Source organism: Ursus maritimus, unplaced genomic scaffold (genome assembly GCF_017311325.1).
Source record: "Ursus maritimus isolate PB19 unplaced genomic scaffold, ASM1731132v1 scaffold_5, whole genome shotgun sequence".
NCBI lineage: Eukaryota > Metazoa > Chordata > Mammalia > Carnivora > Ursidae > Ursus > Ursus maritimus.
In genome coordinates, this window is record NW_024426663.1 from 35,140,080 (window position 1) to 35,158,047 (window position 17,968).

At 38.1% G+C, this 17,968-nt stretch overlaps 1 protein-coding gene across 1 annotated transcript; it reads right to left on the minus strand.

Annotated features, from left to right (window-relative positions):
• Positions 1–2,694: 2,694 nt before the first annotated feature.
• MRPS36 (mitochondrial ribosomal protein S36) lies at positions 2,695–14,583 on the minus strand. The gene is made up of 4 exons (XM_008691337.2): positions 14,434–14,583; positions 4,920–4,983; positions 3,373–3,557; positions 2,695–2,844 (listed from the first exon to the last, which is right to left on the minus strand). The coding sequence occupies exons 1-4, from the start codon at positions 14,473–14,475 to the stop codon at positions 2,827–2,829; spliced, it is 309 nt and encodes a 102-aa protein (XP_008689559.1). The 5' UTR covers positions 14,476–14,583; the 3' UTR covers positions 2,695–2,826.
• Positions 14,584–17,968: the final 3,385 nt, after the last annotated feature.

Sequence of the window (17,968 nt, forward strand, 5' to 3'; positions counted from 1 at the left end):
TGTGGGGCTCCATCCCAGGACTCTGGGATCACGCCCTGAGCCGAAGGCAGATGCTTAACGACTGAGCCACCCAGGTGCCCCTGTCACTTAGGGTTTTATTGAGTTCTGATACATTCACAGATAAAATTCTCATACATTACCCAAAACACCATCTTTACCATTTATCTCTTGTATCAAAATATACCTAATGATACATGGCACCATAGAACTTAAGTCAAAGTTTTCTGAAAGTCATCACTTTAACAGTAATCTAACCTCACTTGTAGTAGAAATAAGCTAAGTAGTGAGCTAGATGTGATGGTGCACTTGTGAGGCTGGAGGTTCCAAAGTGTATCATGGCATATGAATTGATAATCACTGCATTATGCTATGCTGCGACGTAAATTCCTATTTGGGGACATTTTAAGCATGGTAAAAAAAAAAAAGGCAGTTATGTAGGTGATATCGTGGGTTCATTAGGTCACTGTATGTATAAAATGCCATTCAGCATCTGTATTGCACTGTCCAGTTTACAAAGCACTTGCACATATTAGCAATAGCCAGCTTTCAAGATGACCCCAATGAATCTTTCCTTCTATTATCAATGCACTTGTGTAATCTATTCCCACAGTGAAACAGACTGTTCTGGGTGACCTGTAGAATATGGCAGAATTGAGTACATGTAGCTTCTAAGTAGATCATAAAAGGCATTGCTCCTTCTGCCTTGTACGCTTACATCATTTGCTCTGGGGGAAGTCAGCCATCATGTCAAGAATTCAATCAGGTAGCCCTGTGAAGAGGCCTTGGGGGAAGGAAATGGGGACTCCTGCCGACAGCCAGCATCAACTTGCCAGTCACAGGAGTGAGCCACATCTAGCTCCAGGCAAGCCTTCACTAATGGCAGCCCCAGCTGGCATCTGATTACAACCTCCTGAAAGACAGGGAACAGAACTGCCCAGCCAAGCTGCTCCAGAATTCCAGATCCAGAGAAACAATGAGCTATCAAGTGGTTACTGTTGTTTTTAGCTACATTTTGGGTTTTCAGTCATTACGTTTTGATTTGCTACAAAGTAATACACAATACACGAATGGATCCTGCTTATCATATTGCATAGTATTAGGGAGGAAAACTGAAACTTGAACATATTCAGCAATTTGTGGATGGCTATATATATATTTAAGTGCTTATCTCCTACATGAAAATACAGGCTGTTTATATAAAACTAAGCCAGAATTCCTTCTATACCATCCTCTTTGGGAGTTATCCTATGACACCAATTCCCAGTGAACATGCCTTTTTGCCATACTTGTGCTCACAAATTCTGTAAAAGTGATCAATTTTTTCATTGTGACATTCATGGTAGGACCTGTAGTAAAGATGGCCTTCAGACGATTCTAGTACGGGGCTTCTGACTGCTGGCCCACAGTATCACATAAGTCACCCTTCATTACCTGAACTCACTCTGTTTTGGAAAGAAAAAAATTGACCTTGGCTTTCTTTTACTGAAATGAAAAAATTAGAAAAAAAGAGACTAGTGCTAACTTTTAAGAATATTTTCCAAGTAAGTTTTTAAAATGATAACAAAAATCATGAATCACATTGTTTTTGAGTCACCAGAACAGCTTATTGCTAGTACCAAACACCTATCTCATATCCTACTTGGGCAACATTTATACTAGGCCACAACAGAGAATTTATAAGAGAAGCAAATCAACTATGGAATAGCAACAACAACAACAACAACAACAACAATAACAACAACAAAGGCAAAGCTTAGTCCACAGGCAATGAGCAATCCTTAACAACAATTTGACTCTGTCTAATGCCCAAGAGCTATTCTTACTATTAGGGATGACTTCTTTAAAGCATATTCTAGAAATCATTCAAGGTATGGAAGATGATTTATTTAGATTTGTGAGGCTTTCCTTTCACAATAATACATACCCTTGGCACTGTAAGACCCTATTAAAGTTTCATAAATTGCCTTAATAAGGTAAATATTTAGGTTGATTTTATGAGACCCTCAGACATTAAGTTTGAGAAAGTTAGTGGTTTTCAGAATTTGCACACATGATGACACTCAAAACAGTAAAATAAATCAAAGAATAAGACTTTCTTAATACCCCTAATAACACAGTAACTTGCAATTTCTAATCAAACATCTATTCCTAGGTTATATTCATTTTGATCTCTTATTTTCCATTTTAAACTCTGGCATTTGCTTCTGAATATAGGTTACAAATTATCTTTTGTACTAACTCCCAGTTTTAATACCACAAAGTCACCTGTTTTACCTTGACTATATTTTTATCATTTAGTGTAGGATATGCTTTTTAAACTAGTTATACTCCAGTAACTTTGTGAATGAAGAAGTGTTAAGAAAACTAAGAAAAATAATGGAGTCACTCTTTCACTGATCCTCATCCAATTTCAGGAAAATCACTTCTCAAAAGCAGCAGTTCTGTCTGATGAATCTTTCCATGTCTAAAAAGAAACTGAAACAAAAGTGATATAATGGGAAACCTGTGACAGTTTACTAGATATTGTGTACTTTTAATAGCTCAACACTCGTAATACTTGATAATTGAGAGTAAATTAATAGGCTAACATTTAAAAATTTATACTTTAATAAGCATATAAACAATTAGGTAAGCTTGTGGAGAAGCTGACCAAGATACATATATTAGGAGATATAATTGTCCATCTAAATTTTCTTTTTTTTTTTTTTTTTGCAGAGTATTTATTCAAGTTGTTTACTATATAATTTCTCATGTGCCATTTTGGAAGTCCTTTATTGTAAAGACTATTCTTTTTCTGATGACAAACAGCAGTCACACTGTCAGTGTTTATTCCGGACCTCCACGCTGAAAAGGAAAAAACAAAGTAAAAAGATTAGGTGTTAAATTTACAGAAGAAATGTTTTCATGGCCACTATACAAACTTACCCCATTTTAAGCAAATGATCCTTAGCTGTTTAAAAAAACTATCTCAGTTTTTCATTCCTCTTAGGCACTCCTATCATTGTTATAAACAATTTCTGATCTGGAAAGGACTCAAGGTTGACCCTGATTGGTGGTCCTCAAATGTCTTGGTTTCAGCAGCCCTTCACACTGAAAAATTACCAAGGACTCTACCGAGCTTTTTTCATGCAGTTATAGCTATTGCTACTTCCCATTTTATACTTCCACACATATATTCCTTCATGTACTTTTACTGAGGGCTTGTATATGGTTTATTTCTAATAGTCCTGGCCTACCTGACTATCTTGGTCTTAGCTATTGACCCACCATGACAAGATGATGAAAAGAGCAAGTATATCGGCCTATGAAATTCCAAAAGCCAAAAATGTTCATGTGTTTTACACAGAGCTAAGATAAAGAACAGTGACATACTTGGATAAATTCAATTTCTTCTTGAGATACAAGTTTCCTTCTGTATTTCTGAGGTAATGTTTTTATTATGTCTGCAGTGTCTGGTGGACCCTGATGCATCAGCAAATCTGGTGATTTACTTCCCTTAGAATGCTGTGAAACTGAAGAGTGAGACGGTAGTCCTGCTGATCTCAAAACTTCTGATACTGAAAAGAAAATGTAATTAGAGAAATAAATTGTTCAGGTATCTTAAAATACTACTTTGAGTTATCTATTATCGAGTAAGCAAGTCATTATTCAAATGCTAAGTATAATTCTAAGAAGTGTTACTGAGTAACATAGTTTGGTACCTATAGTTAATTTCATAAGGTTCTTTTTAATTGTAGCTTTAAGTGAATGACTTACTAAATCAAACAAGTTTGTAAAATAATAAAATTTCAGGGCGCCTGGGTGGCTCAGTGGGTTAAGCATGGACCTTAAGATCAGGTCATGATCTCAGGGTCCTGGGATTGAGCCCCACATCAGTCTTCCTGCTCGGTGGGGATTCTGCTTCTCCCTCGCCCTCCCCCCCCTTACTCTCTCAAATAAATAAATAAAATCTTAAAAAAAAAAAAGTTAAAAAAATAAAATTTCTAGATAGTGGAGTTCAAACCATATGGATCATCTACATGACGTAAGTTTTGTCAAATGGTGGCAATGACAGTTAAAAATATCCCTATAAGGGGCACCTGGATGGCTGTCAGTTAAGCAATTGCCTTTGGCTCAGGTCATGATCCCAGGGTCCTGGGAAGGAGCCCTGCATTGGGCTCTCTGCTCAGTGGGGAGTCTGTTTCTCCCTCTCCCACCCCCCTGCTTGTGCTGTCTCTCTCTGTCAAATAAATAAATAAAACCTTAATATATATATATATCCCTATAAAACTTGTTAAACTTCTCCCTTAATTAAAGATCAAAGATCTTATAATAAAAAGAGGGACAATCATAATGATCACTGAGTGATATATAAAAATATTGAATCACTCTATTAGACAATGTAAGTTAACTATACTGGAATTAAAAAAAAAAACAAAAACCAGGGACAAAGGATCTGGTAAAAAGGAGGGGCAAGAGGAAAACAGGACTTGTTCAGAATCTTCAGTTACTTTATAGGCAATGATTGCCCAGGGCTAAGGCAGTCTTTAACTATTGAGTGAATATGAATAAATAAGTGAATGAAAGAAAAGAAGGTCAACTGGGAGAAAAATACAGGAATGGCTACTGTACCTCATAATCTCTCCAATGTAAGCATGGGAGAGTCTTCTAAAGGACAGAGGAAAGGAAAGAACAAAAATTTCCCTATATAAACTCAATACCATTAAGAATTCAGAGACATGTGCTGTTGAGTCACCACCGTCTTAAATGGAGGTAATAAGAGGTTAATTTCTACTTGCACGAAACCTAGCAGAGCATTGTGATCTGAGCTACAATGGTTCTGCTGATTTTAAAATGAGAAACAATGCCTATAATAGAGTATTCCTATATAAATATGCCTGTACATATAATCTTTTAAAAAAATCTGAAGTACAACTTACCATTAGGTTTAGGATTGTCTCTTCTGTCAGGGAACCTTATTAATGGAGTATGTGGCTTGACTACCTATAGGAAAAATAAAATAACATGGAAAAAAAGATGAAGCACTAAAATTAACTATAAAAGAAACAACCTACTGAGCTTCATAGATACCTTTGTTAAAATAAACTAGCTTAGTATTTGACAGCAACTTTAAATCTTACTGTTTTCCTATTCCCCAACCAGGAAAGCTGGTCTATGAATTATTAATTTGTTTATCTTTTCTGCTCTTCAAAATAACTTTGGACTTTACACATTATAAGACATTTTAGTATACTACCAACTGACCTCAAAAACAACCCTATGAAAAACATGACACAGATTTTATGTTGCATGACATATATTGCCCTGCTGCCTGGCAAGAATTCGAAGTTTCCTGACTTATATTGAGTGTTGTTTTCCTACTAGGTCAATATCTAGCAGTGTAAAACAGGGTAAAAAGCATACTGAAAATTAGGTCATTAAGAAAATACTTTTTCTTGGGGCGCCTGGGTGGCGCAGTCATTAGGCGTCTGCCTTCGGCTCAGGGCGTGATCCCGGTGTTCTGGGATCCAGCCCCACATTGGGCTCCTCCGCTATGAGCCTGCTTCTTCCTCTCCCACTCCCACTGCTTGTGTTCCCTCTCTCGCTGGCTGTCTCTATCTCTGTCAAATAAATAAAATCTTAAAAAAAAAAAAATACTTTTTCTGGGACACCTAGGTGGCTCAGTCAGTTAAGTGTCTGCCTTCAGGTCATGGTCCCAGGGTCCAGGAATCAAGCTCTGAATCGGAATCCTTGCTCAGTTCCTTGCCTGCTGCTTCCTCTGCCCCCTGCTCCCCATACTTGTGTGGGCTCTCTCTCTCTGACAAATAAATAAAATTTTTAAAAGAAAAAAAAAGAATATTTTTTCTGACTATAAAAGTAATACATGTTCTGTGTAAAAAATTTGGAAGAAATGGAAAAAAGCACAAATAAGAAAACACCATCTATAATCCCCAAACCCACATAAAACAGATTAAAACATTTGTTTGCACTTTTGGTCTGAGGGATATACCCACAGAAATATTTACTTTTATGATATTGTTTTTATAACAGGTATTTGCAGAGTATTAATGTTTTATCCCTAAAATTCCAGATAATGCTATAGAGGAACTTAAGTGGACCTTTCAATATGAATTTTCTGAATACACAATGCAAAGCTCTAATGAACAGTACTATCTGCATCTAAAGTAATCTCTGAGTTGCTCTGTAACTAATGATATTGAGATGTGTGTTGATCGGCAAAATATTTGTATATATGTACTATATATTATATATTTTATAGGGTTACAGAAGTAAATAGGCTTGATGGGACTGGCCTGAAAACACCACAATAATCGTGCTACTGTGAGAAAATGCTGGAATAGAGTTGCCTCCCTCAGCATAAGGGCACACACGTCTTTATGTTAAAAAACAAAACTCTAATAATTAAACATTGTGTGTCAACTATACTTAAATAAAGATTTTTAAAAAGCCAATTCTCCCTCTAGTGATTGTTTTTCCCTTTTCATAGCCAAGCTTCTTGAAAGAATGTTCTATCCATCCACTCTCAATACCCCATTTAAAAGTTTTAAAAATGTTCAACAGCTTTCAAGATAAACTTCAAACTCACATTTGTCATTCACAAGGCCCATCCTGACCTGGCATCTCCTTACCTCTCAAGCCTCATTCTCCACCACTGCCTTAGACACCTATTATTCCAGGTATTCTCAAGTACTTTCCTGCTCCCTATTCATCATGCCATTTTCATGCCTTTCCATCTAGAGCTTGTGTTCTCTGCCAGGAAATCTATCCTCAGTCCCGTCCCATTTCCATGCCTCTGCTTTCAACTGTTTATCTTCTTCTTCTTTTTTTTTTTTTTTAATTTTATTTATTTGACAGAGAGCAAAGGGGGGCGAGAGAGAGACCACGAGCATGGAGAGGGGCAGAGGGAGAGGAAGCAGCAGACTCCCCACTGAGCAAGATGCCCGTAGCAGGGCTAGATCCCAAGAGCCTCGTATCATGACCTGAGCTGGAAGCAGACACCTAACAGACTGAGCTACCCAGGTGTCCTTCATCTGTTTATCTTTTAAAACAATCATGTATCACTCCCCTCTAAAAAGCTTTCTGGATTTCAAAGTCTGATTCTAAAACTCGTCCTTTGTGTTTCCACAGCATCCTGAACATTTTAAGAATATTGTGCAGAGGACAGATCAATGTGCCAATGATTATATGACAGCTAAGCTCCTGAAAAGGCAGTGTCAGAGAATTAGCACTGCTGCAGTAGTGCCTGGTACGTAGTAAATGCACAGGAAACATTTGCCAAGTGAGTGAATAGAGACCATTTTTAAGTTAGGACTATCTATACAGGCATGTGAATATGTATACACACACTTAGACAACCATACGTACACAGAGAGAATCCATTTCAACATTACTTTTGCACACTTAAAAACATGATGTAATATGCTCTTATAGATTAAATTTCCAGTTTCATGTCCACCCCCCTTTTAAAAGATTTTATTTATTTGAGAGAGGGAGAGAGAAAGAGAATGAACAGGGGGAGAGGGAGAGAGACAAGCAGACTCCCTGCTGAACAGGGAGCCAGATGCAGGGCTTGATCCAGGACCCTGAGATCACGACCTAAGCTAAAGTCAGATGCTTAATTGACTGAGCCACCCACGTGCCCCTGATGTCCCCTTAAAACAAATTTTTCTAAATACATAAGAGTAAAGAGAGTACTATAATAAACCCTAATAAGCAAAAAATAAAATAAACCCTGACAAACACATTATACAATTTCAACAGTAATATAATCTTATTTCATCACCCCTTCCCCCATTAAACAAATCCCAACCATCTCCTCTTACCTGTTAATACCTTCCATACGTATCACTAACAGAAAAAGATTTTTGTGAAACCACAATCCCGATACGTTTTACCACAACTAACAAGCAAAAAATAATTCTTTAATATCATCTAATACTTAGCTTATGCTCAAATTTTCCTCTCTCAAAAAAATTTTTTTAAACAAAATGTAAACACAAAGAATCAACTCTAACTGTATATTAGTTGGGTAACATAACTAAGGGAATAAAAAAGAGCTGATCCAAATAACTTTCATAGTGCTTAGACTATACTTCAGTCTAAAGGCAATAATAAGAAATACAAAGAAATTTCAAACTTCTTACTTAGTAGTTTGGTGTTTGTAGTTGTATAAATACAGCAATTTTGACACCATTTTGTATCTACTGTAGGACTGAGCAAATGAGTACATACATTTATACTGATGTTTGGGGGACCCAGGGATTTGCCTGTGAGAGAAAGAAAATACAAGTGTGGGATGGGGGGAAGAGAAGGAAGAATGCTGTGGTGTTCAGACTGGAACCTAAGGGGTCAGTATAAATTCATGATAAATGCCATGAGTTTATTCAGCCTGTCCCATTAATGGATATTCGGGTTGTTTCCCGTCTTTATTATAAATAATGCATACAGTAAATATTCTCATACTATTCTTATCTGTGCCAGTATATCTGTGGGATAGATTCCTAGGAAAGGGATTGCTGGGTCAAAAGATAAAAAACTAATTTTGAGAGATATTGCTAGATTTTCTTTCACAGAGGTTATACTGTTTTACATTCCCATATTGGTTCCTAGAGCGACCGATAAATACCTGCTTACACACAGCCTTCCCAACAGACTTATGTTATCTAACTTGTACATTTTAAATAAAATTTAAATGAGGAAAAATGTTATCTCCATGTAGTTTTAATTTTCACTTATTGTGAGGCTGTCCAACTTTTCATATGGTTAAGAGCCATTTTCATTTCTTCACCTGTGAAGAGTATGTTCACAGTTCTTGCCTATTTTTCTATGCTTACAAGTTCTTTATATAGTATGGTTATTAACCCTTTGCAAATTTTTCACCTAGTGTTTTTAGTCGAATGCTTTTTACTTTTTTGGATGAGTAAAGGTGTTTTTCTTTCTAGTACAGCCCAAATTATCAGTTTTTTCCCCTTACTGTATTTTAATTTTAAAGCATAGTTGGGAAAGTTTTCACTGTTCCCAGGTTATAAAGAAAGTCTTATTTTCATTTGGTATTGCATGGCTTTGTTTCTTTTAATTTTCAATTTTTTTTAAAGATTTTATTTATTTATTTGACAGAGAAAGACAGCGAGAGAGGGAACACAAGCAAGGGGAGTGTGAGAGGGAGAAGCAGGCCTCCCACCAAGCAGGGAGCCTGATGCAGGGCTCGATCCCAGGACCTGAGCTGAAGGCTGATGCTTAACAGCTGAGCCACCCAGGCGCCCCTAATTTTCAATTTTGAAATAATTATGAAGTCATAGGAATTTGTAAAAAATGTACACGGAAATTCCAGGTACTTTCATTCAGTTTCCTACTACAGTAATATCTTATGTAACTATAGCACAATATCAAAACCAGAAACTGACATTGATACAGTCCATATAGCTTATTTAGATTTTATCAGTTTTATATGCACTCATTTGTGCATGTATAATTCTTTGCAATTTTGGCTTCATTTTTTACATTAAGATATCAGATCCATTTACAATTTATCACTTCCTCCCCCACTAACCCCTGGAAACCACTGATCTTTTTACTGTCTCCACAGTTCTGTCTTTTCCAGAATGTCACATATTTGGAATCATACAATAAGTAGTCTTTTCAGTTCGGTTTCTTTCACTTAGTAACATGCATATAAGTTTTCTCCATGTCTTTTCATGGCTTGATAGCAAATTCCCTTCTAGTGTTGGATAATATTCCATTGTCGAGATGTACCACAGTTTATATATCTATTCACCTACTACTAAAGGATATCTTGGTTGCTTCCAAATTTTGACAATTATGAATAAAGCCTCTATAAATATCCATGTGCAGGTTTCTATGTAGATGTAAGTTTTCAACTCATTTGGGTAAATAGCAAAGGGCAACTGTTCGATCATAAAGTAAAAGTATATCAAGTTTTTAAAGAAACTGCCAAACTGCCTTTCAAAGTGGCTGTACCATATTGCATTCTCACCAGGAGTGAATGAGAGTGCCTAATGCTCCACGTCTTTGCCAGCATTTGGTGGTATCAATGTTCTTCTGGATTTCGGCCACTCTAATAGGTATGAAGTGGTATTTCATTGTAGTCTTAATTTGCAAATCCATGATGACATAAGATGTTGAACATCTTTTCATATGCCTGTGATCTGTCTTTTTTGATGACGAGTCTGTTCAGGTCTTAACTATTTTGTTGTTGTTGTTGTTGTTGTTTTTAAGTAGGCTCCACAGCCCAGCGCAGGCCCCAAACTCAAACTCAGGACCCTATCCAAGTACTGAGCTGAGATCAAGAGCCAGACACTTAAGGGAATGAGCCACCCAGGCACTCTGCCCATTTTTAAATCAGGTTGATTTCTTATTGCTAAGTTTTAAGAGTTCTTTGTATAATTTGGATAACGGTCCTTTATTAGATGTTTTTTGCAAATATTTTCTCCCGGTCTGTGGCCTGTCATCTCATTCTCTTAACTGTCTTTTGCAGACAAGAAGATTTTAATTTGAATGACATCCAGCTTATCAATTATTTCTTTCACGTATCATGGCTTTGGTGTTGTATCTAAGTCACAGCCAGGGATGCCTGGGTGGCTCAGCTGGTTGGGCGTCTGCCTTCGGCTCAGGTCATGATCTCAGGGTCCTGGGATCGAGTCCTGCATCGGGATCCCTGCTCAGAGGGAACCTGCTTCTCCCTCTGGCTCTGCCCCTCCCTGTTTGTGCTCACATTCTCCCTCTCTGTCAAAATAAATAAATAAAATCTTCAGAAAAAATAAATAAAAAATAAAGTCACAGCCAAACCTAAGCTCATATAGATTTTTTCTTATGTTATTTTCTAGGAATTTTATAGTTTTGCATTTTACATACAATTCTATGATCCATTTTGAGTCAATTTTTGTGAAGCGTATAAGATGTGTCTAGATTCATTTTTTTCCAAGTGGATATCCAGTTGTTCCACAACATTTAGTGAAAAGACTATCTTTTCTCCATTTATTGTGTTTGCTCCTTTGTCACATATCAATTAAATAGCTTTTAATTTTTAATTTTAATTTTTACCTAAGTCTCTTAGCTTTAGGTATGCCTCATATATAGCACAACACCGGACAGGCATTTGTTAGCCAATTTGAGAATGATTTTCTAAAGGTGATTTAGACCATTTACATTTACAGATAAAACTCACAAGTTTGGTATGTTTTGTTGTATCATTTTGTGATTATTTAAATATAAATTCCTTTGTCATATTACCTTTTCTTTGCTTTCATTTGTGGGATTTTTTTTTAATTTGGAAAGATTTGTAAATTATACTTTTCTGTATTTATATTTACATTATACCTTTACATAATACCTTTAATGGCCACTTTCTGAGATATTACCCATTGGTTCATTATTATGAGAAAGAGTGAAAGCAGGTGACAGTGATCTCTTCTCTGCTTTTCTTCCCATCTTTTACTACCAGTTAATAACCAGGGGCAGTAGCAAGTGTATTCTACCTTTTGTATACTCTTCCCCTTATTTCTCCATTTTAAAAGTTGAATTAGAGCTATACTGTCAGAACAATAGTATTACCAACAAGTCTTTCACCCGTATCTCCATTATTTAGTCTTAGTTCTTACAGTCACATACATTCAATGTTCATATCCATTTCCTATGTGGAAACAACTCCAAGTGCAACTAAGTATTCCTTAGTTGTCTTTCATTCTCTGAGAGATCTAGTAGGAAGGGCTCCAGGGAACCATATTCCGAGTTATTGAAGGTGTAGAAGAATTTGTGGACTTTAAAACTCGAAGGTCAATGTAGCTAGATACATCTCTGGTTCACATTTTCCGTCCTTAACTACCTTAAATATGTTATCCATATGTCCTCCGTTATGAACTATTATTGTTGAAACTCTGGTAACTTTTGTTCTCTTTTAAGTGCTTGGTCTTGTAGCCTGGATCACCCAAATTTTTTTTTCTCCTTTAAAATCTAAAGATTCTAGGGGCCTCTGGGTGGCTGTCAGTTGGGCATCCGACTCTTGGTTTCATCTCAAGTCATGACCTCAGGATCCTGGGATTCAGCCCTGCCTGCGACAGGCTCCCCACTCGGTGGTGAGTCTGCTTGTCTCCCTCTCTCTCTGCCCCCTCCCTCCATCTGAATACTTGCATGCATGCGCACTCTCTCTCTCAAATAAATAAATCTTAAAAAAGGAATATCAAGATTCTACTAGAATATACCCATTAGTCAACCACAGTTGGTTAATTCTCTCAAGTATAGGTTTAAATCTTCTTTTACATCAGGCAAGTTTTATTAACTTACAGGTTTTGAGACTTGTTCTATTTGCTTTTACTTTTTCAGAGATTACTTATTATATTATATAAAAGTTGTATCTTCCTGTTTTTATCTATTTCTATGACTTTATCTGAATCCTTCTAATCTTTTCCTTCATTATTCTGTGATTTTTTAAAATTTTCCTCTTTTCATGCACTATTTCCTTTAACAAAACTTCTGAGTTGCCTATTTACGTTGATATTCCTTCTACTTCAGTATTTACTTCTGAAGAGTTTTTGATTCTTCACTGAGTTCAAAGCTGTATTGTCCCTAAAATGTTAACCTAAAATCTAACCTCAACTACACCTTTTAATGTATAACTCTTCTCTGTTACTTCCCACTATAAGCTTCACCAAACCATTCATTTCCTTGATTGTTCCTTTTTCCAGTCAACTGGTTCCACCCTGACTTTACCTCCTTTCTTATTTAGCCTAGAATCCAGGGACCATTCAATATTCTACTACCAGCACTCTCAACCTCCTTCTTGGAGGTGTATCTTCACCTCACTTGTAAATCTCAAACCCTGAATTAATACAACTACCCACCTTCTTTCCATGTCTCATGCAGTCAAAATAATTTTGTAAATGATAAATTATCATCTTTTTGCTTACATCAGCCCAAATATATCCAATATATATATGCTTGGCATTTGGACATTTTTAAATGTCTTTTTGTAGAAATGTGCACCCATTTCTCTTGGGCATAAACCTATGAGTAAAATTGCTAGGTCACAGGGTAGGTATGTTTAACTAGTAGAGACTGACAAAACAGATTTGCAAAGTAGATATATGAATTATACTCCTACCAGCAACGAATGAGGGTTTCAGGGGCTTCACACTGTCATCTCTCAGTATTGCCAGTTTTTAAATTTTTTATAACTTTGGTAGATGCAGTAGTACTTTCTGGCTTTAATTTGTATTTTCCTGGCAAGTAATGAAGTAGAACATCTTTTTACATGCTTATCGCTCATTTCTGTATGTTCTTCTGTGCAGTTTCAACTTGTTAAGCCATTTTTAAGATGAGCTATATATTATGGATATGTATGGTTATACATATGGACACCAGTCCTTTGTTAGAGGTTCTCCTTGTCCTCACAGAATCTTTAATTAGTTAATGCTCAATATGTACCCACTGAATGAATAGTGGGATCATTCCTTGCAATGGCACCGAAGGCTGGGATCTAGGATTATCTTTCAAACTGAAACAACCTTAGGAAGTCTTTTCAAGAGGTGTATTTGTGTAAAGGTAAATGCACTTCTCATACCAGAGTCGAAATTCATACAATAATATACTTTGAGAGTTGAAAACAGATTGTGTAAAACAACCACAAATGTGGAGGTTGTGTCCCTTTATATACCAACTTTACCTCTCCTATTTAATGATCACAGCTGGAGAAGCAAATACAAAAGCTATCGGAAGTTCGTAATTGATGTGTAATGGATTAACAAAGTTCCTCTAGCTACCAATCTAAACTCAAAGGAAAAAAAGCTTGGGAAACCAACAACAAAAGGCTTGGGAAACGAACATCTGTAATATAAGACATTACAGATAAACTTAAATAGTATCTTTTTCCCCCTTCAATTCCCCCCATCCAGCCAGTAACTAGACGCTTGGACTGGTGGGGGAGAACAGGCCTGGGGTGAGGACGCAGCTCGCAGGGCCAGTTCTACGGCCATTCCCAAGACCTTGAAGGGACACTGGGTCAGATACAAGGTTCGCTTCCTTCCACTCACCGTTACCGCCTTCCTTACGATTGGCTGATCCAGGACACCACAGACAATGCTAAACGTCGATTGGCCAGACTATTGCCAGGGCAGCCTAGCCCGCCGACTCCTAAGAGGGCTACGGAGATCCTGGCAGAGTACCGTCCGGGGACCGCGCAGCTGCCTACGTGCAGTCCTGCAGGCTGGCTTGAACCCTCAGCTATAATCCCGGCTCACTGCCCGACCCAATAGGCTCGAGGTCCAATTCTCACACATACCCCCGGGCCGCGTCGCTGACGCTATCCAAGGCCGCGGTGACCGCGCAGCCTCCGCCACCGCCTTGTCTCCCCAGCGCCTTTGCTATAATCAGCAACATCCCTACCGCCCCCGGTCCGAAAAAACGACCGAATTTCCTTACCTGAACGACCCTGCTGGCAGACGCCATCTTGCTGCCCATCATGACCCCTGGCTGGGGCAGCTTCCGGGGCGCTCGCTAGGCGCAGAGATAACTGGACTCCTGGGCAGCTGGGGGCGGGCCCTCCCTGTAGCGTCACGGAGGAGGGACGAGCGGGCGATCCGGCGGATCCTCCTCCACTGCGGAGCTAACCCACCCTCTGTGCCTGACCCCGCCCCGCCCCGCCCCACTTCCCGCCTAGGAACTGCCCCACGTGCTTCCCATTGTTCAGTTTTGCAGACGAAGGTATGTGGTGTTGGGTTTGTTTTGTACATCAGCCTACGAGTAGATTAGGGCCATTTCCTCTCCACATAGCCAGTTTCTAATTTAAGTAGAGTCCAAAATTCAACCTGAAACCAAGTAAGTAATACAAAGTCATGTGGCTTCCTAAAACGAACGATCTCGTTAAAACGAGAGTTAGTGGCAGGCTCACGGAGTGGTCAATTCCAGTCTTATTGTCCCTTTTATTCCCTAACTTATTGTCATCACTTGATAGGGTCTACCATTAGTCCTGATATTAAACTGCTGTCTGCTTCAAGTATGAGAGAACTCAAGTTTGTTTTTCTTTTTGAAACATAACGCTTCCATAACGCTTCCATTTCCCCCCAAATTATATTAAATTCTGTGGCAAATATTGTTTATGTTGTTATAATTTTTAATACACGATATGTTGCAGCCGCTTAACATAATTTTGTAAGTAATGTAACCATAAGTTGTTTTCAGTGATACACTTATTTTGATGATCTAGATCGGTGGCTTCTAAATCTGGGAAGTTTCTTAGAAATATGTTACAGTGCCCCCAAATGGGGCCCTTCTAATAAAATTTAAATTACACTGAAACACTATTTTCACCCACCCAACTGGTCAACATACCTAATTTGCATAACACATCCTGGGAAGGTTGTAGGGACAGAGGCACTCAAACATATCATTGGTAGGAGTAAAGGATGGTATTTGAAAAACTTGCATACTGAATGACTCCAACTATATAACATTATGGAAAAGGCAAAATTATGGAGACAGTAACAAGATCAGTGATTGCCAGGACAAAAAGGCAGAGCGTAATGGTTTTTAGGACAGTGCAACTATTCTATACGATACTATAATGTTAGATATGTGTCATTATACATGTCAAAATCCATAGAATGTACCACCTTTGGGTAATAATGACATATTAATATAGGTTCAATTGTAACAAATATACCATGTTAGGAGGGAATGGTGTTAGTGGGGGAGGCTGTGAATGTGTAGAAGCAGTAAATATATGGGAACTCTGTATTTTCTGCAATTTTGCTGTGAACCTAAAACTGCTCTAAAAAAAAAGTCTATTAAAAAAATTGTTTTAGGGGCGCCTTGGTGGCTCAACCATTAAGCGTCTGCCTTTGGCTCAGGGCGTGATCCCGGAGTCCTGGGATCGAACCCCACATCAGGCTCATCCGCTGAGAGCCTGCTTCTTCCTCTCCTGCTCCCTCTGCCTGTGTTCCCTCTCTCACTGGCTGTCTCTCTCTCTATCAAATAAATAAATAAAATCTTAAAAAAAAAAAAAGAAAGAAATTTAAAAAAAAAAAATTTGTTTTAAGTCACCATTGCTGAAACCAGATAATGTATTCTTAAAGCTCAAAAGTGGTGACTATGGTTGATAACGCTGTATCATATAACTGAAATTGGCTGAGAAATTAAATATTCTCACACACACACAAAAGGCAAATATGTGAGGTGATATGTTAACTCAAGCATGGGAATCTCTTCACAATGTATACTTACACCAAATGAAGTTGTACACTTTAAATATCTTACAATTTTATTTGTCAATGACCTCAATACAGCTAGGAAAAAAAAGCTCAAAAGCAGCAGAACCTTAGATTTCTAGTACAAAAATTTTTCATTTACACACAGAGAAACAGCAAGTTTCTATGTGAATATCTACAATATTAGATTGTCATTCTGTTTTTTAAAAAGATTTTTTTTTCTTTGACAGAGAGAGAGCACAAGCAGAGGGAGTGGCAGGAAGAGCAAGAGGGAGATGCAGGCTCCCTGATCAGCAGGGAGCCCTATGTGGGGCTCAGCCCAGATCAGGACCTGAGCTGAAGGCAGATGCCTAACCGACTGAGCCACCCAGGTATGCCCTAGATTCTCATTCTAAGGTCATTTAAAAGACATAGAGTTTCTTGGTTACTTTTCTAAATAGATGTTTTTCATTTTCCTTTATGACTATCTTTAAGAAGTGAGTATGGATAAAGAAGTCCCATGATTTAGAGATTTTTATTAAAAAATAAACTTTCTAGGGGAACCTGGGTGGTTCACTCAGTTAACCTTTGGACTTTTGATTTCACTCAGGTCATGATCTTGGCATTGTGAGATCAAGCCCCACATCTGGCTCCATGCTCAGTGCAGAGTCTGCTTGTCCCTCTCCCTCCCCACCAACTCCCGCTTGCACGGTCTCCCTCTCTAAAATAAGTAAAATCTTAAAAAAAAAAGAAAAGAAAAAAACCAAACTTTCCAAGTCCTCAAATACAAAGTTTCTTGGGAATACCTGATGATAAATTTCAGAAAATGTCAAATGCAGTGCAAATTACTGGTCATATTGGTATGGATTATTTGGGGGAGTCAGCCAGGAAAATATGACTTTTCTTTACTTGTGGATTCATTTCTAAGTGCTGATATTCATACTCCACAGAATTCTCATCCAGCTCTCTTATAAATTAATTCTATCTAAGATGAAGATGATAAAAGTAGTTAATAGGGAAGCAGCAAATTGTCTCAACCGCCAAATCATATCCTTTTCCCACTGTCTCTCAGTTTCTATCAGTCACCATCAGATATGTCATCAGATCATTTGATTACCGACCCCACTCAGGTCCTGTGATTTTTGTCTACATCCTCAATACTATTATTTGGCTAAATTTTCATGGACCTGGAGCACACCATGTGATTCTACTTCTTGTATTCTATATTCTTAGATGTCTCTATCTACCTGGCCTTTGACTCCTTTCTTGTTCCATGTTCCCTGTTCTGACATTGGCTGTAGACCTTTAGGCAAAACTCCCCATTCATGACAGCCTCCTGATGTGATACAATATAAAGTACCGAGGAAAGGGGCACCCGGGCAGCTCAGTCAGTTAAGCATCTGCCTTTGGTTCAGGTTATGATCCTGGAGTACTGGGATCGAGTCCCACATCAGGCTCCTTGCTCAGCAGGGAGCCTGCTTCTCCCTCTCGCTGTGCCTGCCACTCCTCTTGCTTGTGCTTTCTCTGACAAATAAATAAATAAAACCTTTAAAAATAAATAATAAATAAATAATAAAGTACCTAGTACAACCTGTGAATTTTCTTGATAAAAAATTTGAAACTCCTGGGGCACCTGGGTGGCTCAGTTATGCAGTGGTCTTCGGCTCAGGTCATGATCTCAGGGCCACGGACTCGAGCTCTGCATCGCACTCCTTGCACAGCGGGAAGCCTGCTTCTCCCTCTCATTCTGCCTGCCACTTCTCTCACTTCTG